The following is a 23,721-nucleotide window of genomic DNA, read 5'->3' as shown; positions in this document are numbered from 1 at the left end:
GATACTGGGACTGACATTAGCTAATGCTTCTGGATTCCCAAATGTGCAGTAATACTTGTTGTAAATACTGTTTGCTGGCCTTGTGGTATTCATTAAACAGTATCAAATGGTGCATACTCAGGCATATTATATATATAATAAATATATATATATTCATTGAAATCCTAATTAGTGAATAACGTCATGTGCAATATTCTGCATGTGTATTGTTCAACTTGGTGTCCAAAATTTTGATTTTTATTGCATGATGTTATAATGGGAGCTGTTGTACAGTGCTTCAAACCACATTAAATCAAAATGGAAAATACTGCAAATATTTGCAGAGTTGTTACAATTGCGCTTTTAAAACAAGTTTGTTTAGAACAGAGATTTGAGTTGAAAAGGCATTTTATGTATGTAGACTTAATGGTTAGACCATTTTTTGTATTGTGTGCATTTTTCAAGCTTCAATCTTCTGGTTTATGCATGAGATTCATGGTGATGTTGTAATAATTGAACAGTCTCCAACCTATTATTCTTAGAGTAGAAATATGAAACGGGTAGGACAATGACCCACACATATTTATAAAAAGAGTTGATAGACAATATCAAGTCACTTTTATTTATATAGCACATTTAAAAAACAACTCTCATTGGCCAAAGTGCTTTACATTGGTGGAGGTACTAACATTTTACAACAGTGGTTCATATATTAAATACAAACATCACTACATACATATAGCCCTCGCTCAGAGGACGTCCGAGTGATGAAAGAGAGCATGATATGAAAGAGAGCATGAAGCACAGGAGGAATGAAAATAGAGTGAAGAGAAAGGGACTGAGAAACAAATAGAGTACAGAAGAGAGTTGAAAATGGTTTAAAGATTTGTGTGAAAGCCAAGATGGGTAAAAATAGGCATGCAAGAGGAGAAACACCAAATCCAGAATACCTACTGGAACTAGAAATCTGAAATACAACGGAAAATGTTGTACATACTCAGCTTAACAAGACTTAGGAGAAAGTAAAGATTATATCAAATCAAAGGAAAAAGTTTGTAAAGTTGCAAGAGAAAAAAAGTAAACTGACAATAGAGAATGTTTTAGAATTCAGCAAAGACTGACTCGGAGATTGATAACAAGAAAAACAGAATGAGAACAAATTAGGGACTTCATCCAGGGCTGGCTGCTTTTCAAGAGTTTATCCTTGTGAAAGCAGATCTGACTTACCAAGATGCATGGGATAGAGCCAGTAAGGAATGGGGGCATGCCTCCACCCTTGTCTGCCTCTTCAGAACAGGGTAAAAGGCATCGAGTCACTTGGTAGTAAGGCATCTTTGCTTGAAATCTCTCCCCATTTCAGTTCATAGCCCACCTTGGTACTCAGACCCTGGCCCAGCCATCTGTTTGATTGAATTGGAATGCAAGATCTCTCTTGGCATCCCTGATAGCCTTGCAAAGATTATCCTTGGCCTTCTTATCAATGCAGGGTCATACGACTTGAAATCCTCAGATCTAGATTTTAGCAGAGAGTGAATCTCCCTGTTCTGCCAAGTTTTCTGGTTAGAACAGAACCCAATTGCCTTTGTCAGAATGCAGCCTACACTCATTACTTGATGTAAAGAATGTTTTGCCATATGTTCCGAAACATAACAATGAAATCCCTACTTGCACAATAGGTACATAAACATTGTAAATACCATATTAAATGACATCAAAAATAACACACACACACACACATATATAAGCTGTTCCGGAATCTGGACGTCAGTTTTCAGTATCCTATACCTTCTTCCTGATAGCAGGAGTGAAATAAAAGTGTGACCAGGGTAGTGTGGGTCTCTGATGATGCTGGCTGCCTTTTTGAGGCAGTGCCTCCCAGAGATCCCTTCAATGGTGGGAAGGACAGTACTCATGATGTAGTGGGCAGTGTTCTCTACCTTTTGTAATCTTCTTTGTTCCTAGGCGTTCAAGATGCCGAATTAGGCCGTGATGCAACCAGTCAATTTGCTCTCTCCTGTATATACTCAAGAGAGTATTTGTTGATGATGTTCAACAGGATCTGAATGTCCTAGTGCAAACATCACCGAAAGTGACCATACAGGTGTGGCAAGCAAACAATATTTTACCTTCATTGTTGGAGGATTTCAATGCAAGTTTAAATATGTTTAACTGCAATTATATGTTGAAGCACTTTATGTTGCGGAGCACTTTAGAGGCAGTCCTGAGCTTCCAGTGACCGGTCACTTTAATTCTCCAGCCTATATCCACTCTGACTCATCTATCTGTGGCACGCTGCACATTCCAACCACATCTTCCATCTGGCCATGTCTTCTGTCAGGAAACAAGTCAACAATTTCAAGTGACTCGCTTTTTCTGTTTGCAATGAACCTAGATAGTTTTAATGTAGGTTATTACTTTTTCCTTCTTTACTGATGCTGCCTGACCTGATGCCTGTTGGATAAGTCTGAAGAAGGGTCTCGACCCAAAACGTCACCCATTCCTTCTATTCAGAGATGCTGCCTGCCCGGCTGAGTTACTCCAACATTTTGTGTCTATCTTCTGTTGGGTACTTTTGTTCTTCCAACACAGGAAAAGACCATTTGCTCCATTAAATCTATACCAGCAACCCTATACCCTTAGTTATTTCCCTTTAACCTATTCCCTCTCAAATACCATCAACACCGCCATGATTTAATTCTCCTATCACCCAGCTACAACAGTGATAGTTTACAGTAACCTACTAACCTATCACTCAGCTGGCATTGGACCACGGGAGTAAGCTGGAGCATCCCATGTAGTTACAGACTCCACACAGACAGCATCAGAGGTCAGTATCAAACCCGGGTCACAAACTGTGAGTCAGCTACACTAATAATAATAATAATAATAATAACTTTATTTATAAAGCACTTTAAACAACTGCAGTTGCCACAAAGTGCTGTACATGAGAACTCATGAACAAAAATCTATTACAAACAATTAAAAACCATAAAACGAAGGACTAACTCCCATGCCACTGTTGCTCTAACCTATATTTCATAGATTTTACATGCCCTTTCATTTTCTCTCTAAATGCATTCATTAATCAACCATATAGCTTCATCAGGGGTTTATCACTCAGCCTTACCTCACCCTAAACTGATATATTCCTTGTCCTATCCATCCCTCTCCTAACCTCTCTGCAACTTAGAGCTAACTTACTTTCTCTCCCTTTAATTCTAATAAGCATATTTAACCCGAAATGTTAACTCTAGTTCTCATTCCACTATTGCTACCTGATTGCTCCAGCATTTTTTCTTGTTTTCAAAATTATAATTAAGAGGAACTCTTGGAGATTATATTAGAGTTTGTGAACCCAGAGAATGATATGCACGTTAGAGAGGATGTTCAACATAAAATCGCCAAATTTGTTCCTAGATGGTGGGTCTGTCATAAGCAGACAGGACTAGGCTTCTACTGTCTAGTTTACACAAATGAGAGTTCATCAAGACGTGCAAAGTTGTTAGCAGGCTCGACAGGAGGTAGGATGTTTCTGTGACTAAGGAATGTAGAATCAGAGCTTTACAAGAACTTTAACGATTAAGATTGAAGAGGAATTGCTTCGCTTAGACGGCAAAGAGGTTTTGAAATTCCCTAACCCGAAGGGCAAGTATTGGATGCATTCAAAACAGACTGGCAAATGATAAAAATCTAGGACAGCAAAATCATGTTGAGGCAAAAATGTAACCTGATCTTGTGGGACGACACAGTAATCTCGAGAGTCCAAAAGGTCTAATCTTCTTGTTTCTTCTCTCGTGGCCTCAAAAATACCAAGAGCTCTCGCTCCACATTTGCTACAGGCCTATTTTCACCATATCCCATTACCAGAATCACGACGGAATGAGTAGGAGAGAGGAAGGGATATACTTTTCAGATACAGTATATTTCAGCTCACATTATTTAATTAACTTTATTTCCATACTTTTCCACAAATATTAATTCATACTATCATGGGACAGCTGTAAAGTAAACCTTGAGATGCCATCAATTCACAAATGTTGTATGTTTGCCTCACTCCGATTTTAGTTTAAAGAGCTACGGTAAACTCTGAACATCTAATACAACTTTTAGAAGTTGTTTGGATCTGTATCCTGTCACATCGGTCCTGCTTCGACGGTCCTTTACAGCGTTGAACGACCCGGGGTGGCACTGTTTGGAGGTGGTTATTATTAGCCGCTGACACCCGCTCCCGGATTGCTGAGTTTATTATTAGCCGCTGATACTCTCTCCAGAGTTGCTGCGGTTATAATTAGCCGCTAGTGACATTGCTGCGGCGCCACTCCGTCCTTCAAACTTGAGCTTTGCACGTACCTCCGAGTCCTTGCGCTGGTTTCGGAAGAGCTCCTTCGCCCGGGCTGTGGAAGAACCGTTTCCCCCGCTCAGACTCGCCGCCTCCATCCTCACTCACTCACTGAGACAGGGAAGTGTTACTTGTCGTAACCAAGTACCGGCGGACGGGACACCGCCCACCCATCGCCCACTGGACGGTCTCCGTGTGAAGGCGGGAGATGGCGGAGGCTTCAATTCATGATTGGATCGGTCCCGCGGAGGGCGGCGATGGGCTCCTCACTGCAGAACGACACTGGACCCGGACGAGGCGGGAAACATCAACGCTTGCTCTCTTGCTCATTGTACTGTATATATCTGTTTACTAATCCATCTCTCCGATCAGCAACACTCTCTCTTGCTGCATGCCTACTTTGAAGAAGTTCGCCGCATCTTTCCGACCAGAGTTCTGCCACACTCTCTTCCTGCATGTCTACTTTGAAGAATGTGTAGGAAGGAACTGCAGATGCTGGAATCAGATTCAGATTCAACTTTAATTGTCATTGTCTGTGTACAGTACAGAGACAACGAAATGCAGTTAGAATCTCCTAGAAGAGCGACATAGATTTATTTATTGAAATCATATTCTATTTACATGTATACAGACATAGTGTTTTTCCTGTGGGAGGAGTGGGGGGGGGGGGGGGGGGGGAGATTGGCAGTCACCGAGGTACATTGTTGAGTAGTGTTTACACCGACGAGACAAAATGCTGGAGTAACTCACCGGACAGGCAACATCTCTGAAGCGAAGTCTCGACCCGAAACGTCGCCCATTCCTTCTATCCAGAGATGCTGCCTGTCCCGCTGAGTTACTCCAGCATTGTGTTCTACTTTGAAGTTCTCCGACTAGAGTTTTACAACACTCTCTAGCTGCACCCCTTGTGATTCCTCCTAGTCTATGACCTCGTTTTAACTCACTCTCAACCACAGCCACGTGTGTTTTCCTTGATTATCGTTGCTTTCTGCATACCTTCCATTCATTTGTTCTAAGTACCATCTATCTCTCGTTTTCCTTTCCCCCGACTATGTCTGAAAGGTGTCGACCCAAAACGTTAACTATTCTTCATCCCCAGAGATGCTGCCTGGCCCACTGAGTTACACCAGCATTTTGTGTCTATCTTCATACTACTGCAGATTAATCTTTCCAGTACATCACACCATTCTCCTTACAGCCATCCTTGCAACTTAGCATTTATTTTACATATCCAATCTTTTCAGTCTGTGTCTTAACTGTTGACACACTGAGCCATCAGTAACCTTTAATATTCCTTGCTCCACACATGGTACCAGGCCGGCTACTTATTTCTAACATTTGGATTCTATATCAGTTTCCCGGCAACTTTCTACGTCTGTTGCATGTTTTTTTATTTCCAATTGCCCTCAACCCTCCAACCACACAGCAATAATTAAGTAGCATTAATGATCTTCGTGGATGTCATCAAATGCACAGAGGCAACCTTGTCTCCCGGCTACCAGACATTGTGTTCCCTTCACTCCTCCTGGCAAACCACACTTTTCCACTTTGGCTGAAAAATTGACTCATGGCATCCACTGTTTCGTTCTGCCCAGACCTGGCCTGCTGTGCTGATTATCTCCAGCATTTGTGATTTTCATGCTGGAGGCAATCAGGATTTCTGGTGTCTGTTCTCTTTACTTTTCATTCACAAAGCTTGACTCTTATCTGCTGCCCCACCTGTAAATGGATAAACGGACAAACGTGGCATTCAAGTCCAGAATTCCCACACCAGCAGTAAGTTACATGAAATTATCAGAAAACAATTTTGTTTATTTTTAAACATTTTACAGGACTTCTAATCAAAACTGAGAACTTTAAACTATTAATTTACAGAATATTATGCAGACTTTTGGAAATATTATGGAGCTTCAACTGGTCACTACTGGGAATTTGTGTAGGTTCCCACTGTACAGTGATGCACAAATATTTCCTCTGCCATGTTGGATCAAAGTTTCCAGAAGAATTTGCTCTCCAATTGTAGACACAAGAGTGAAGAAAAAAGTTATTGAACATCAATAACATTGAAAAATAACAATGGAAAAATCTCTGAATTTATTAACTTTATTTGAATTATGATTACAGCTTCATTATTGCTCATCTACTACAATACTTGACCATTAATACAGTACATAAAATAGTTACCTCAATTTTAAAACGTAGTTTGTGTTAGTAAACGGATGATTTTCTTTTCCTTTTGGAGTCGATTCTTCTGCTCTCCAGAGCAGTTTGCTGGTGTCAATTTTGTTTAAACTTTTATTCGTTACATACAACAATTACTACATTCCATGCCAACCTCTTCCCCACAGTCGAAGTGATAATATAAAAAAACAGCTCACTAAATGGCTGGGATTCATTTAAAAACATCAGTTTTTTTTAGAATTGCAGGGAGGGAGATCAAATATAACAATGTGCAGAAATGTATGGTTAATATTTGTGGGAATCCTAAAATAGATGTGGTAATTCTTTTAAAATAAAATAGCAGTCATTTAATTTTATGAAAAAAACAAATAATTAAGACTGATGGCCATAGATAAGGCAAGATTTTTCCTCAGAAGAAAAACAAAATGGCTCTTGGCCAGACAGACGCACTGGTGCAGTTGGGTGATTGGTCTTCTTTGGTGTAAATCAAAACTCCAAATTGATGACATATATTGCAATATATCTCCCTACTGGTTGGCCGGGCAGGTGACAGCATCCAAGGCAGTCCCAACTATTGGCTAGCAGAAGACCAACCAGAAATAACAGTTTGTAACAACTAGTACCATTTGAAGATTCTCAGACTGAGGGAAGTGGGTAGGGGAGTTGGATAAATAAGTTAATCAAAATTACACGTAACAAATACCAAAAAACATCTTTCATGGTGCTCTACAAAATAAACCCACTGATCTGCAAAAAAAATGTTGTCAACGTCCCATCTTCCAGAGATAAAGATGGAACTTTACTCTGCTTAAATATTGAAGCATGTCAAAATAATTATAGAGTTCACTTAGTTAGTTGTATGCTTTATTTGTTATGGTTCATGTGGTGACTATATCACTTATGCCGACCATTCTTTTATGCACTCTTATTGACTTGAAGCTATGTCCCAGCTGGGGGAAGAAGCTCACATTCTTAGGAGTTGAGACAAATTTCAAACAGTACCATGACTTGAGTAAACAACACCAGTGCAGTAAAGAAAGAATCTTAATGCTAAGCTACCCAACCAGTCACACATCTACTCTGCTTCACCTGATTTTAAAAAAGTTTCAGAAACAAAATATGAGTTATCGTTTGAGAGCCATATTATTTGATTTTCTAGGATCTCACAGCTTGATATTTTAAAGAAAATGTTTTACGGAATTCCATAATGGTATACCTTCAGCATTTAACTATTTCCTTACCTTTTGTTACTCAAATTAAAAACTAAACATCTGAAATATGTGCACCGTAACAATTTTAAAACAGCTAACATTTTGCTTCATTGTTTCTTTCCCAAGGTTAACAGCTAGGATGTTATAACTATTTTAAAGCACAACAGCAATAGAAGGAAAAAAATCACATTGCAGACATTTTTCATCTTCTAATGCAGTAAAAACAATTTTCTGCTGAGATTATACACAATCTAGGTAAATAAATAAATGACTAAATATGTAAAACTGCTTAATCAAGGCCAGCTCTAAAGAAGAGATTTTGTTCGTTTACATTAGTGACAAAAGGTCCCCCTCTTGTTTGATGTGCTTGTTGCTTTTGCATTTAATACCTAGGACAAGGAACAAAATAAACAATGCTTTAGCAACACTTTGCTTATTTGGGTGAGAGGAGACAAACTAAGCTCCTAACTTGATACTAGGTATAAATGATTCTATCCAGGACTCAAGTTAGACTAAATCTTTCCCCATTCTTTTCCTTTCAATTTCCTTTGTAATTGTGTCCAAGCCTAAACTACAAGGATGTAATCACGTTGATTTGAAAGAAACCTGTAAATAAGTTAAAAAGAGCTCTCTTGCATACACAACCATACACAAAGAACCAACCTTTCTGCTCTTTGTGGGTTGTGACAATTGTGGAATTGTGACTATGCCAACCATGAAACACTTATTTGCCCAAATGCCATGTTATTCTCCTCAAATTCCTAGCAATGTTCCTACATTGCACTGCTCACCTTAGCACTAGGGGATATTTACAGTAACCAATTACCTACCAACCCACATGTCTTCAGCATGTGGGAGAAAACTAGAGTACCCAGGAAAACTCACTTGGTCACAGGGAGAGTGTGCAAATATCAGAGGATCAAACCTAGGTTGATGGATCTGAGGTGGCAGCTCGACTAGCTGTGTCACTGTGTTGCTCAAACTCTTGGTATTAGCTGGTTTATCCATCTGGTTATGAGTATTAATATTGGAAACAGAAGCTTGGTTTTGGATTCTCCCTTTGGACATAGGAATGTCCTCTCTATGTCTACCTTATGAAACACTGTCACAATTTAAAATAATATTAGGCCTTTCTCTCCATGAAAGAAAAATACCTGTTTAATTTTTATTTTTTGCCTATTTGTAAAAGGATCTAGAAAATGAAAGCAAGATATTGATTCAGTTACAATTTGATATATACTACAATTAATTGAGACCATTGTGAATAGTATTCAATTAGAAAATACAAGTATGGTCATCTTAGTATTAAAAAAATCCACATTGTGTGGACTCTTTCAGGTTCGAAATTTAATAATTTCTTGTTCAGCTATTGTGCATTTTGAGCTTTCCTTGATTGCCTTATAATTAAATTGTTTTAACTGCAAGGTCAGTCACTACTTCCCATGGCCCATAGACCTTTAACCAGTTTATTTTGCTGCTTACCGATAATAGTTTGGCTTGAAAGGTCCATTCTTATTCAAACCAAGGTATTTTGCCTGCTCGTCTGTCAGTTCTGTGAGATGTGCATCAAACGTAGGCAAGTGAAGACTGGCTACATATTCATCTGGAAAAACAAATTGACAGCACATTCAGCAGCTGGAATTGATAGAACAAATATAATGGGATAGTTTGGGTAACATTTTTTAAATCAAAATAAGTTTGAAAGGTCTTGAGAACCTAGAGTACCAATAATGGTTTAATCAACAAAATGTTTTATTCCATCTGACCCATAGGAAAAACATAAAAAATGGTCCTAAATGTGTAGGAAAGATTTGTAGATGCTGGTTTAAATCGAAGGAAGATACAAAATGCTGGTCCTAGCTAATCTGAAGAATTATATAAGTGCCTGCCCTTGGTACGTATCAACTGGAGAACAAGCAGTTTCATAATTATGGTGAATAAACAAACTCTGTATAATTTGTTGAAAGTGTTACATCTGGTAGAGAAAGTGGTAAAAAACAAAACAAATGGGAACATGATCTTTGTAGATAGAGGGGCTGAGTACAATTGCAAGGAGATTACAATGAACTTTAATAAAAAACACTGATTTTTCTACAATGTTCAATATTGGTCACGAAACTTAAGACTTTTGGCAGAACCATTTCAGGGATGAAGGGTTTAGCTACACAGATAGAATTGAGTAACTGAAGTAGTTTTACTTAAAACAGAGGAAATCCTTCTTAGAAGGCAGACAAAAATGCTGGAGGAATCAGTGGGTGAGGCAGCATCTATGGAGAGAACGAATAGGCGCTGAGTTCCTCCAGCATTTTTGTCTACCTTCGATTTTTCCAGCATCTGCAGTTCTTTTTTAAACAACAAGTCCTTTAAAACAGTATAGAGAGTAGATAGAGGAAACAGAGGGAAAATGATTCCATTTGCAGAGTGGGCAAGAACTAGAGAACAAAATACCTAAAAGAGATACAAAAAAAACACAGCAAGTGATTAGGGTCTGGAAAGCAGTGCCAGAGGTGAGAGTGGAGGTAGATTTAATTGCAATGTGCAAGAGGTAACTAGGAACGTTTTGCTGCAGGACTTGAGGAAGTGTGGGAGATTGGAAAGCTTTTACATAGACCAGGCACAGAACCATTGTGCCTCCTTCCATACAGACATTTTGAATTTTCAGAGGTAGACAAATATGCTGGAGAAACTCAGCGGGTGAGGCAGCATCTATGGAGTGAAGGAATGGGTGACGTTTCGGGTCGAGACCCTTTTTCAGAATGATGTGGGGGGTGGCGGGAAGAAGAAAGGAAGAGGTGGAGAAGCTTTGGGAGAGCTGGGAAGAGGAGGGGAAGGAGGGAGAAAGCAAGGACTACCTGAAATTGGAAAAGTCAATGTTCATTCCGCTGGGCTACCCAAGCAAAATATGAGATACAGCTCCTCCAATTTGCGGTGTGACTCACTCTGGCCATGGAGGAGGCCCAGGACAGAAAGGTTGGATTCGGAATGGGAGGGGGAGTTGAAGTGCTGAGCCACTAGGAGATCAGATTGGTTAATGTGAACTGAGCGGAGGTGTTGGGCGAAGCGATCGCCAAGCCTGCGCTTGGTATCACCGATGTAGAACAGTTGACACCTAGAACAGCGGATGCAATAGATGAGGCCGGAGGAGGTGCAGGTGAACCTCTGCCTCACCTGGAAAGACTGCTTGGGTCCTTGGATAGTCGAGGGGGGAGGCAAAGCGACAAGTGTAGCATTTCCTGTGGTTGCAAGGGAAAGTACCAGGGGAGGGGGTAGTTTGGGTGGGAAGGGACGACTTGACCAGGGAGTTACGGAGGGAGCAGACTCTGCAGAAAACTGCGGAGAATTTTCAGCCTACTTTTCTACGGACAATCTGCAATTAGTGTGTAGCAGAGCAACTCCGTTCCTTACACTCCTACCTGGGGCATAATGTACAGAGGTAAAGAGAAACCTTTCCTTAATTTCATGGTTTTTTCTTGAATCTCTTGATTTTGTGTATCAGGTCGTCTTGCGAGCAGCAGCAATCAAATAATGCTTTTTCTAGGACTTACCCATTTTCTTAGGCAGCAAGTACACATCCTGTTTATATCGACCCTCTGGTGCATTGTACAGTTCTATCATTGCCAGTGCCTAAGGACGAAGGATATGTTAATTCCCACATTGGACAGTGTATTTCAATCATGAATGATTACACTGTTGGTACACCAAAAGTGTCTATCTGCAACAGTTACTTGATCTCAGAGTATCAATGAGGCTTAATGCTTAGTTACAGCAAAAGAAACAAATAGGCCAGTATCCTGACTCCCATTTAAATAAGTGCGATCAGCATCATTAGGCAAGAACAGAACAGAGTTTAGCTACAAACCCTTCTCCCCCACTCCATGGTTCAATAACCTATTCATCACTTATACCACAGAGGATACCAGAAGGTTGTCATTCCCTGCAGAATTGTACTTCATGGCAACCGCTTTGAGAAGGCAGAATGGGAAAAGAAGAGTTTAAAAGTATGGTAAAGAATCACACGGGTATTGCTAAATGAGGATTGTGGTTAGCAGTTAACAACTGCCTACAGCCACAGAAATTAGGTTTGTGGATTCCAAAATCAATTCCTGGCACATTGCTGTAATCAGCTGTTAGGGAGGATAGAAAACATGTATTGAGACTAATCTTCTATTTGTAGCTGGTAAATATTGGTGTCACTCCTGCCACATCAGCTGAGACATAGCTATACATAGCACAGACCAGCAATAGAATATATGGTTCCAATGCCTAATACCACAATAGACAGTCCAACTGTCCCATCGGTGTAACTGCCAATGTAGCTACCGGTGTAGCTCCCACTTTAGCATACGAGGTTCTGGCAATAGTTCCAATCTGCAGACCTGACATATATCAAACATCTTATTATGAGCAATGCTAGTCTCCATTGGAAGGAATAGATTTAAACAAACAAGGGATGAAAAAAAAATAGGTACCTTGGAAGAAAGGGAAGGTCTTAAGGTCTTTCTGTTGGGAGTTAGGGGTCTCGAGTTTGAGGCTGTGGATAGGAATTGCCAGATGAGCTTGTGATCGTTTGGGAGATTGTGGCCTGCTGTTTGTTTTGACAGGGTTAGGCTCCAGGAAGAGGCATAAAGAGATGTCCTAGAGCTGACACCTGGTCTCAGCAATTATGGGTCGGTTTGCAAGATTACAATGGCCTTGCCACTCAAGATTCTGGTATCTCCAGTCTCTTGATCGCCAGAGGTCTTAGTTGATCTATTCTGATGAGTGGCACAATATATAAACATGCAATTTTGTCTTCAAAAGTAAAAATGTGTGAATGATCTTTTTCAAATCTGCAACAAAGTAGTAAATCTACAGGAATGTATTCATTCAGTAGCTCTCTGCAACCCACTAAATAAAACAAGGTACAATATATTTATATTTTCTTGTTAACAGATACGTGCTGTAAAGAACAATCAATATCTTCTGCAACCCCTTACCTGTGTGGTAGCAGTGATGGAAAGGACAAAAGTAGGAACTGTGGAACAACTCAAGTTAAGCAGCCGCCCCTGGATAAAAAGCAAAGCAGGGAGTTAAGCTACTCAGTCACAAATATTTTACAGAATACATCATAGGATTCATAGTTAAGGGAAATGTAAGGTTATTTTTATTTTATTATTTTTATACCAAGGTCATGAAATCCAGGTTGGTACAGGAGGTGACCATTCATTTCATGCAAAGTCATCCTTCCAGGATGCACCTGTCTACCTATCACAGCTGCAATGAGCTCTAATGCTCTGCAGAGGAAAATGTCGATTTATTCCCCATCATACAAGAATTATCACCGGGATTATGGGATACAAAGTTGCATCACATTACAAATTCAAGATTCAGATTACAATCTGGAACTATAGTTAATCTACAGTAAATTGCAGAAAATACCTGGATAGATTTTTTTCCATGTACAACAGGTAATGAGACTGTTTGCCTTTAACACAATTACCTCAGCTAGTAAAACAATCCTTTTGCCATCTGGCCAAATGACATGATCCACTTGTGACCTAACGCGCTCCCACGTGAGTTCTGGAGTTCGAAGGCTTGCCTGTAAGGGAAGTGGAAACAGTGGAATTGCTGAGCTGGCAATAAACAGCAGCTGTAGACCCCTTTATTAAAATAAATATAGAAAATCTGTTCAGATGTTATATCCTCAGCAACACAGGGCATCTAATCTAAACAAATGCTTGATGTGCAAGATTTCTGGCAATCCTGACTTGTGGATGGGGAATGACTGCAAAAAAGAACAGATGTTGGGAAGTGTTCTGCAAACTTGCAGCTATGGAATTCTTTAATTAATTGAAATAGTTATTTCACTCCATTTGTGCACATCACATTTGTTTGAATATTGAAGCAATTTTGGTCAGTTACTCCAAATCTAGTTAGAATCCTAGTTAACTTCAGTATTGGACTTACATTTGCATTCCACATTAATCTTATTATGGGAATATTGTACAAAGTTACCTCTACATTACAACAGTAATTCATGTTAAAAATGATTGGATGAGCAGCAAATCACTTTGGAAAATCCCAAGATCATAAGTATATTACAAATTATACAAATCTTTTGCATTTTTTCTTCTGTGTATCTACTGATCCCAGTATTGGAATGTCCAGTGATTAATTAGTCTACACCATTTACTTTCCACAACAATCTCAGTATTCAAATACCAAGGTAAATTTCTCTGCAGCTAGTTACATACCACATCAATTTCAGTATTGGAATGTCCCATGTTGCAGACGATACAACCATTCTTCATGCGATCCAGGTGTTCCCTGGTCACTACATTTTTGTTACCTAAATTACAAGGTAGACCCCCAGCATTAAAACTCAAGTTTGTGGCTCAAAGATACATTTATGGAATGCAAGTACTTTACACAATGAATTGTTTTGAATATTGTAATGGGTCAAAGCATTCAGTACTTGCTGACCCAAAGTAGCCATGGTTCATAGATTCTCCTATGACTTCTCTTGGCTACTTCAGCAATGGAATGAAGAATAGTACAACAAACCATGGTACATTTTCCTCATTTCAGATGCAGCACAGAGGTGTGAAATTCATCACATCCAGAGGCTGATATTCTGGTCATATATATTAAATATTTACATTAAAGCATTTGATATGGATTTAAAATTAATTCAAAATAAACCAAGATGTTATTCATCAAATCCTAACTAGCATTTCAAAAAGATTCAACCAAGCAAGAGATGACTTTAAAATCAATGGGTATTGAACAGAAATTCCAATTGTTTAAAAATGAATTTGTTCTTTCCAGCTACGCTGCAACAACTTAAATACAGACAAAAGGACTGCAGGTGCTGGTTTACAAAAAAAAGACACAATGTGCTAGTCAGGCAGCATTTCTGGAGAATGTGGTTATGCAAAGTTTTGGGTTAGGACCCTTTTTCAGACTAATTGCAGTGGGGGTGGGGTAGGGAGGAAAGCTGGGAAAAGAGGTGGGAGTGGGAGAAAGCCTGGCAAATAAGCCTGGCAACTAATAGGTGAACACCACTGATGGCTAGACAAAAGCCAGAGGTGCAAATATGACTGAAGGTTGTAAGTTAAGAGGAGTGGAAAGGTCACAAAAGGGAAGGAGAAGGAACACTGATGTGGGAGAGATGGATGAGCACTGGGTGGCGACACATGCAAGGGAGGGGAAAAAAGGGATGGGTTGTTACCTAATATTGGAGAATTTAATCTTCATACATTTGCAGAATACGAGATGCTGTTCCTTAAACTTAATAATTTACCTGTGCAAGTAATGACGATGTCCACCTGTCTAATTACTTCATTCAATTTGACAAGTCTGAATCCATCCATACTGCAAAGGAAAGGCAGAGCTGTGACAATGCACACGTGCACAGAATCACATTGTTAAGGACAGCACTCAGGAGAGTCTCAGGTTTGGTGATCCTGTCTTGAAACATTTCCCAGAATTGTTTTGGTTGAGACAGAAAGTGTGGAACCATTGGTAGACAAAAGTTCTGGAGAAACTCAGCGGGTGCAGCAGCATCTATGGAGCGAAGGAAATAGGCAACGTTTCAGGCCGAAACCCTTCTTCAGACGAAACCATTGCCTGAAGAACAAGATGTGATTGGGCAACTTGTGCATGACAGGTCAGAAGAGGGATGCACAGCAGGAAAGAAGTGGCAAGGCGGATACATTCCTTTTTAGTGGGAGCTAGAGAGGCGGATTTACACACTGCCTCACTTGGTGTGTTATTGGGATAAGGGAACACAAAAGCAACAAAGTTATTTTGCACATTGTTTCTGCTCAATTGAAGTGTCTGAAATGATATAAATGGCATTATCTGTGGAAATGGAGATGTATAGAACAGTAATGTGTTGCAAATTGATACTGTGCCAGCAGATGCCATAAGTAATCATTCCAATTATAATTCATACTTCGACGTTTCATTCATTATTGACAGGCTATTTAACTGCAAACAGTATTATACGTTTATGATCCTGTCTTCACTTTTGTGCGTTAGGAGCAAACAATTGAGACTTGCACTGTGCCTGACTGTCACCCGACAAATCACAATGAAAGATCATGTCGGGGGAATGATAATTGAGTTGCAAGGGTTGACTGTTCTGTATATCAAGTGCTCCTTGTGCTTGGGACATAATTTCAAAGCACTTAAAAGATGGTGGAAAACTATCAATGTCAATTAGGAGGGAAAACAAAATAGTTGTGCTGGTAAAGATGATTTTTTTTTTAGCGCGCAATGAAGAAGAAGGTGACAAAGAGAAGGAGTGACGTGCAGGATGTCAGAGAGGATGTAACTGTAAGATGGCATGAGCAAAACGATCCAGTTCTGAAGAAATGAAATATGTGCATTGCTGGAGGTCTTTGAAACTCTTCCACTGTCTATCCCACTAAGTGAAGATGAAACAAAGTCAATTTTACTGGAACACCAGCACGCAGGAGCAACATAGCACAAATCAGATATGAAATGGTCGTGTATTTAGATTGCATTGATGTCCTAAATAATTTGTTCAATTTTTCTGTTCCGCATTTCCAAGATTTGGTATTTCTGTAATCTCTTAAATCTATAATCTAGAACAATACACTAAAATGGAAAGGGTATCACATTACTTCATAATCTAATGAATGAAAGATTGGAATAAAGAATTAGACCAATTCCCAATTTTAAAATGGAACATATAAGTTATTTAAGCTGTCCCCAAAATATTCAAATACCTAAATTTACTGTACAACCCTTTCTAGGAAATTCCATAGAAAATCCAGTACTTTTATAACCTATATTTTGGGGGTTTTCACAGCTTTACACTATTTGACCAGATATTTATGCACAAGACTAGCTCACTTCAATCTGGTAGCCTATTCAGCAGGAACTAAAGACACTATTTGTAGTAACAGCTATTCAAAAACTTAGTGGTTACTACAAGATAGTGTCCATTTTACAGATGCCCAGATATAGACAAATATGAGACTACCATGTCCGACTAGTGCATGCAACATTGTCCTAGCCATGGCCAGCAAATGTGCACATTTTCTAATTGGTTTCCAAGTTTTAAATTTCTACATTTCACTAAATGTCTCTATTATGAAATACAGGCAAATATAATCAGTCATTGTTATTCTTGTCCTTACCAGGCTTGGAGAGCACAAATTGGGTCAATCTCCGTGACATACACTACGGATCCCATTGCCTTTAAGGCAGCACAACAACCCTTTCCAACCTGCAAGACAATGTTGAATATGTTTGTACAAGCAAGGAAAGTTGGTCATTATTACAGCATAATTTCCACAAATATAACTAGTAGTCCTTGCTGATCAAATCACACCTTGCAAACTTCTGATGGATTGCAGGCTGTATCTATTCCAGTCACTATATTACCTTGTGATGCACACTATCACAACACAATTTGAATTGTCTTCTGCTTCAGAACTGAAACGTGATCCTCTGAACCCATGTGCAAAAATATCAAGTCCTCCGCCCTGTGATTGCTGCCTGACCTACTGATGTTTCTGGCACCTGTACTCTCAAGGTTTTCCTAATTAGTGTACAATTGTTCTCCTTCATAAAATGTATCACTTCATAACTTCATCTTCCATCTACTAAAATCTCCTGGGTCGTATATTTATCTTTGCAGATGGCTACTCTGCCCATTTCTCTATCATTTATGTGTTGATATGTGCTCCATATTCAAATAGTTATAGTAATCTGCTAAAAATAAAAAAAATAATTAAAAAAATCAGAAAGCCAATGTTTCCAAAGTACACTTAAATTAAAAAAAAGAAAAGAAACTGGCACTTGAAATCTGAAAAGATGAATTTGTCTGAACTATAACTATAACTCTCTCCCACCTTAAAATATTAAAGTGATTCGCTCATCCGTCACAATCTTAGTGCTTGGGAGTGAACCGATTCAGCTACAATCTGAAAATGGAAGCCAGCAAACAGATAGACCAAATGAACAGTGATGAGAAATAGAACTCAACACTGATGTCACTAAATGATAATATTTATCGACATTAATAAACTTTGATTAGGGACACACTTATTGAAAGTTAAGTCTGAAAAGTTCAACACAACAAATTGAGAACTAGTTCAATCTAGAGAGCCTATTGTCATCCCCAAAAGCAAAATAAAGCAAATATTTACCTCCCCATATCCACATACCACGACCTGTTTGCCACCAAACATCACATCTGTTGTCCTCTTGAGACTTTCAATAAAAATATGAAATGTATAGTTAGTTCCCAAATAGTTTCACACGTCAAGGACAAAGGTAATAATTTACTGTTACAATAATCCATCTTTCTCAAGGACAAATCAGTGAAGAAACCCATAATTAATGGAGCAAATAGGGACTTAATATTGAATTTAACGATTTTAGATAATACCCCCATCCCCAAACACACTCCCACTCTCTGAATCAATGCGTTTCATTTTCTCTTTGTTTCCAAGTATATTGTAATCCTCATAACCTTCATCTGCACCCCAGCAGACATTCTGTACTCAACGCCCTCCTTCTTTCTGCAACCTAAAGCAAGCTGGCTTTCTAACCTTTCCACCTTCTCACCCACCCAATTGATTATATGTTTTCAATAAAGATGAAATAGCATACTTAGTCCCAAACTTCTACTAATCAAGAGATGTCTGGCTTTAATTTTGGAGCTTGACACATGAATAGACAGAGGACATTATGAGCAATCCTTAAAACGTTGGGTCTAAATGGCTACGTTTTCAATACACTTTCTTTTGGCCAAGGATATTTTGAGCACTGCCATTTTCTGGATTAATATTTCACTCCCAGATAGATATAATAAATATTTCTTGAAACTTAAGACTGATTTGAGGTCAGCAGGTTTTGAATACTTACCCATCGAGTATGGACTCCCTACAGCAATAAAGGTTATCGAACTTCTGCTTGGTTACAGAGTCATTTACATTCATGGCTGGAACACAGAGCTTACCAGCTTTAGACAACTGATAAAGCCTTAAAAGAGAAAAAGCAAAAAAAACCAGAAATTTCACATTCAAAATACTTCAGGCAAACCAGTTAAGCTCCGGTACATTGCTGACGGAAGTCAAAAGAAGAAGAATTAAAAAAATAATAATAATAAAGAAAAAGAATGAGACTGAAACCTTTTGTGATTTTCAGACTTCCACTTAAATGACAACTCTTCACATGTCATTTAATTTGAAATGAGCTACACAATCATCACAATTACACTCTAGAACGTATGTTTATGGCCTGTCACTTTACCAAACTTTAATCTTGAAGATCATACTGTAACTTTTAATTGGTTAATTTTCATATTATTCCAAAAGGTAGAAAAACACAGGCATATGGAAAAAATGTTTACATTTTTAGTGTTTTCTCATATGGGCTGGCTTCAACAATCTTTCCTAAATTGATTGGCTGAAACCACATCAGCACTTTTCAATATTGCAGTACCCTGGAATTAGATTCCACGAGCATCTTATCCAAAAATTATTCATCAATGCCCAACTTGGACAATGATCACCGATGCACAAGAGTCCACATTTTGAACAACGGATACAGTAGATGAGGCCTAACCTGAAAGGACTGTCGGAGTCCCTGGACAGAGTCGACGGAGGAGGTATAGCAACAGGTGTTGCATCTTCTACGGTTACAGGGGAAGGTACGAGTTAACTAGGGAGTTACGGAGGATAACGGTCTCTGCGGAAGGCAGAAAGGGGTGCTTTTGGTAAAATGCGACTAGTGGTGGGATCCCGTTGGAGGTGGCGGAAATTTCAGAAGGACGATGTGTTGTATGCGACGGCGGATGGGGTGGAAGGTAAGGACTAGGGGGACTCTGTCTCTGTTGCGACTAGAGGAGGTGGAGCAAGGGCAGAGCTGCTGGGTACTGAGGAGACACGAGTGAGGGCGTCATCTACGATGGGAGAGGGGAACCCCCGTTCCCTAAAAAATGAGGACATCTCAGATGTTCTAGTATGGAACACCTCATCTTGGGCGCCGATGTGGCGTAGACGGAGACGTAACTGGAAGCATTTGATTGTGCTCGTGTGAATCAGAATAACAATATGACATTATGGGGCAGCGGAAAATGGTTTTCATTTGTAGTTCTTCATTTGGCAGTGGTCCAAGCATGACAGTTGGCAAAAAGTGACCTAAATTGACAGGTACATTTCATATATAGATAGTAACATAAGATCAACATGCAAGAGGCATTTGGACAATCACATGCACAGGTGGGAAATAGAGGGATAGAGAACATATGCAAGCAGATTGGATTAGTTAGATTGGCATCATGTTTCGTGCAAACATAGCGGACTGAATGGCCTGTGCTGCTATATCCTATTAAAGTACTGTTCCAACAATTAGCTACAGGAGGTGGTTCAAATCTGAATTGTAATGCAGATTGAGGGAGTAGAAAGAACATGCATAATGTCATTTCCATAATAGAAGACACAAGACCAAAAAGAAGTGTTGCAGAATCAACAAAACTAACCGGAAGGTCGCTCAGAAGTTTACATGTTAAGCCCTCACCTGTGAACGCCAGTCACACTTTCTTCCACAATGCCCTTAATTTTCTTGAACATGTTAGGATACTTCTTATAAATCCAGTGGGTGAGGTCACCACCATCATCCAGAATCTGAACCAAAACACAAATTACCTCTGACTTCATTTGAAAGTCTGCATATTATGTAGCTAAGCCAAAACCAAACCCAGTCATCGAAGTACAAAGGAACACTCCCGCAACTTGGATCACAATTTCAAAAGCCGACGAGAAACATGGATGCAGAAGCCAAACCCTTCTCGCCACAATCGGCATCAATTTACCGCACAGGTTTAAAATGTATCCACTATGAACTTTGTGTAAACCACACAAGTTCAATACTGAAGTTCGAACACGGTTTCCACCCTTCCCAAAAAATAGGCAACAACTTTGCCAATATCATCTGTGGATACACACCAAATACTCAGTATGCTTTTTTAATGACCTTATCCAATTGTAAACCCATAACCCCAAATGATCGGGCACACCTAGTTTTTAAATGGAAAAAAAAATGCAAAAAAGCTCCTTTCAGATCCTATTATGCAAGATCCATTCCTTTAGCATTCCTTCTTTAATTTCATACAGCCAAGCCATTGCTGTTCATTACGCCATTGTGCACAAGTTTCTATATCCTTGTGAAATATGTTATTCGTTTCCCTCAATTCAAAATCTAAATATTGCAGAGATAACAATAATTTTAATATTTTCACATTATTAGCAAGTTTTTAAGATTGCTCAAAATATACAGCTGAAAAATATGGCCAGTGCCTCTGCAGAAAATAAGTATTTGTGGACACAGAATTCTTCAGTTATGCGCCACTGTGCAAATTATTGATCAAAGTAGTTCCCAATCCAAAGGATAATTAAAATCTTTCACTATATCACATATCTTTAACTGGAATCAACAACTAAATGTAAAAACATCTACCGTATTTCACGGCAATGAAGATGCTATTTTTTTACCCAAAAATAAGGCACGAAAATGTACCTGCGTCTTGGAGGCCGAAGGTTTGGTTGTTAGCCAAGAAAGATAGACTTCGCTATCCCTCAGTACAGCAACATCAAGAACGATGTTGCTGTACTGAGGTATAGCCAAGTCCATCCCTCATTGCTGGCAGCTGATGGGAAGCAGCTGTAAAGTGGGAAGCGGCTGTAAAAGGACAGCGGCGCTGGGTGGGAGGGGGGGGAAAAGTTCCTTTCACACTGTGTGGGGAGCCTGGCCTGGGGACCAGACACCACCTCAGCGCCTTCTGCCCGCCAGCCAGTCACGGTGTCCTTCGGCACAGGCGCAACCGGTGGAGGTGATGGTTGGCGGGTAGCTACTGGGTGGAAGGCTGGCTGATCCGACCCGGGCTCGCCCTCTCTCTCTCTCTCTCTCTCTCTCTACTAGTCCCGCTGCAGACGACCTGGGAACTGCAGCTAGTCCCTGATGGCTGCGAGCGGCCGCCGGGACCGGACAGGGAAACCGGCCCCACCTCAGCGCCGTCTGCCCGCCAGTCAGCCACAGCGTCATTCGCCACAGGCGCAACCGGTGGAGGTGGTGGTTGGCGGGTAGCTACTGGGTGGAAGGCTGGCTGCTCCATCCCGGGCTTGCTCTCGCTCTCTCTCTACTAGTCCCGGTGCAGGCCACCTGGGCGCTACAGCCAGTCTCGAGGCAGGCGACCTGGGAACTGCAGTTAGACCCGGGGACGCGAGGGATCTGGGAACTGAAGCCAGTCCCGGGGCATGCAGGCGATGTTGCCGACCCCTGGTCTAAACCCAACCCTTGATCCTGTCCCGTCATCCTGTTTTCAAAATTTAGCAACTTAAATTGGGGGGTGCGTCTTCAACGCAGGTGCGTCTTCATTGCTGGGAAATACGGTGTATACATATCCAAAATAAAGCAATGAATTTAAGGACTAATTTATTGCTATTAGAAATGCATACAGGTTAGGCCCTTTTCAAATTAATGCAAAGTGATCGAACTAAGAAACGTTGCATCCCCAGTATTTGAAACTGTTAAAGAGCAACAACCTGGTCTTTACCATGTTAGGCTGCCATCCTTCCACATTCACACAGCGATCAATACACCACCAAAAATCATCTTCTGATTCTCCCTTCCAGGCAAAGACTGGATAACCTGGCAATGAGGGAGAATGGCAGTACGTTAGTCAAAAGCATACTCAGTTCCTGATGCAAGAGCAAACCCCAATGTCCTTTCAGCACACATATATTCAATTATTTGAATACTATGCAGCATCTATCCCAAACGAGAAAACTTACCAGCAACCTTTTCTTACACAAACAGAATCAAACATAGTCACGGTGTGGATCATTTTGGATATCAAAATGGATATAAGGGCAAATTATAGCTTGTACTCGGGATTGAGCCAGAGGCTAGAATATATTTGAGCAATGCTGATGACGATGACAAATAATTATCTTAAAGGGATTTGGATGTCATTATGAATTTGAGTGAACATTAAAACACACAATTGTCACTGCGCAATCTATCCCTGGATTAGATTATTTTGTGGATTGTGTGCATGGGTACTTCTATTCTATCCAGACTTACAAAGTTTACAAATAATGAAGGATTGAAACCTCAATTCAATTACTACATGCATATTGAAATATAAAAAGTGTATAGTATTTCAACCCAATTGATTTAAGTGAAAATACTTAATACGACTTCAAATCATTATATATTTAAACTGTGTTGAACAGGTACCCACTCGTGATTAACCAAAGAGATAACATACGTGTGTTCGATAACAGCTATTTTATATAGACTTGTATTTTACATGGCTGGCAACATGAAATGGGTAGGAACACACCACCAAAATATAAAAAGGATATGTAATTTACAAGAAAAAAGTTATTAATTTAAAGAGTACATACGATGTCCAACAATCATGTCAACGTGAAAAGAAGCTCATAATGTCAATGAACAAATTTCTTGAATTGTAATCACAAGGCATTCATTATCTATGGAAAAATACAAAGTGCTGGAAGAACGCAGAGGGTCAGGCATCATCTGTAGAGAGAATGGACAGACGACTCTTTGGATCAGGACCCTTCTTTAGACAGATGCTGCCTTACCTGCTGAGTTCCTCCAGCACTTTGTGTTTTGGTCAAGCTTCCAGCAACTACTGTTCTTTGTCTTCTAGAGGCATCATCTATATTTCAGTAAAGGCTTGGGGTGGGAGATTGCAACTTTCACGTGGTCAGCCCTGTTTCAACGAATGCAATCAACCTGGCGTGCACAATCAAATAAGATCAAATAGAACAAGTTATCCTACAACTTCAGGCTGTGCACACCATTTGCAAGAAGTAAAGACTTTGTTTAAAAAAAGGAATTTAAAGTAACAATGAGCCATGCCCACTATTTTTGCATAAACAGGACTGTAACTTCAAGCACACAGTTAATACATACTGCTGAAATTCTTCGAGACCCACTGCTCACAGAAAAATAGTGGCA

General features: G+C 39.8%; 2 protein-coding genes across 10 annotated transcripts in view; both read right to left on the bottom strand.

The window, feature by feature from the left end:
• strip2 (striatin interacting protein 2) overlaps positions 1–4,790 on the bottom strand; it is a 39,545-nt gene extending 34,755 nt beyond the window's left edge. Inside the window, exon 1 of the mRNA XM_033040046.1 lies at positions 4,330–4,790. Within this exon, the coding sequence (XP_032895937.1) occupies positions 4,330–4,416 (87 nt within the window). The 5' untranslated portion in view covers positions 4,417–4,790. The remainder of the gene's footprint in view (positions 1–4,329) is intronic.
• Positions 4,791–6,405: 1,615 nt separating this feature from the next.
• The window catches only part of ahcyl2 (adenosylhomocysteinase like 2), a 65,895-nt gene continuing 48,579 nt past the window's right edge, over positions 6,406–23,721 (bottom strand). For 6 of the 9 annotated variants that reach the window (XM_033040045.1, XM_033040038.1, XM_033040040.1 and 3 more), the window contains 12 exons: positions 22,286–22,380; positions 20,251–20,357; positions 18,595–18,711; positions 17,874–17,937; positions 16,860–16,948; positions 14,993–15,063; positions 13,944–14,038; positions 13,190–13,288; positions 12,687–12,755; positions 11,256–11,334; positions 9,193–9,313; positions 6,406–8,099 (listed from right to left, as the gene is read on the bottom strand). In XM_033040045.1, the coding sequence (XP_032895936.1) occupies positions 8,093–8,099; positions 9,193–9,313; positions 11,256–11,334; positions 12,687–12,755; positions 13,190–13,288; positions 13,944–14,038; positions 14,993–15,063; positions 16,860–16,948; positions 17,874–17,937; positions 18,595–18,711; positions 20,251–20,357; positions 22,286–22,380 (1,013 nt within the window). In that variant the 3' untranslated portion in view covers positions 6,406–8,092. Of the gene's footprint in view, positions 8,100–9,188; positions 9,314–11,255; positions 11,335–12,686; positions 12,756–13,189; positions 13,289–13,943; positions 14,039–14,992; positions 15,064–16,859; positions 16,949–17,873; positions 17,938–18,594; positions 18,712–20,250; positions 20,358–22,285; positions 22,381–23,721 lie in introns of those variants that run through there. The other 3 variants (XM_033040039.1, XM_033040043.1, XM_033040044.1) reach the window with 1 other exon arrangement.

The sequence above is a fragment of the Amblyraja radiata genome, chromosome 21 (genome assembly GCF_010909765.2).
Source record: "Amblyraja radiata isolate CabotCenter1 chromosome 21, sAmbRad1.1.pri, whole genome shotgun sequence".
NCBI lineage: Eukaryota > Metazoa > Chordata > Chondrichthyes > Rajiformes > Rajidae > Amblyraja > Amblyraja radiata.
Note: the sequence above shows the minus strand (reverse complement) of the source record. Positions and strands in the feature narration are given on the sequence as shown.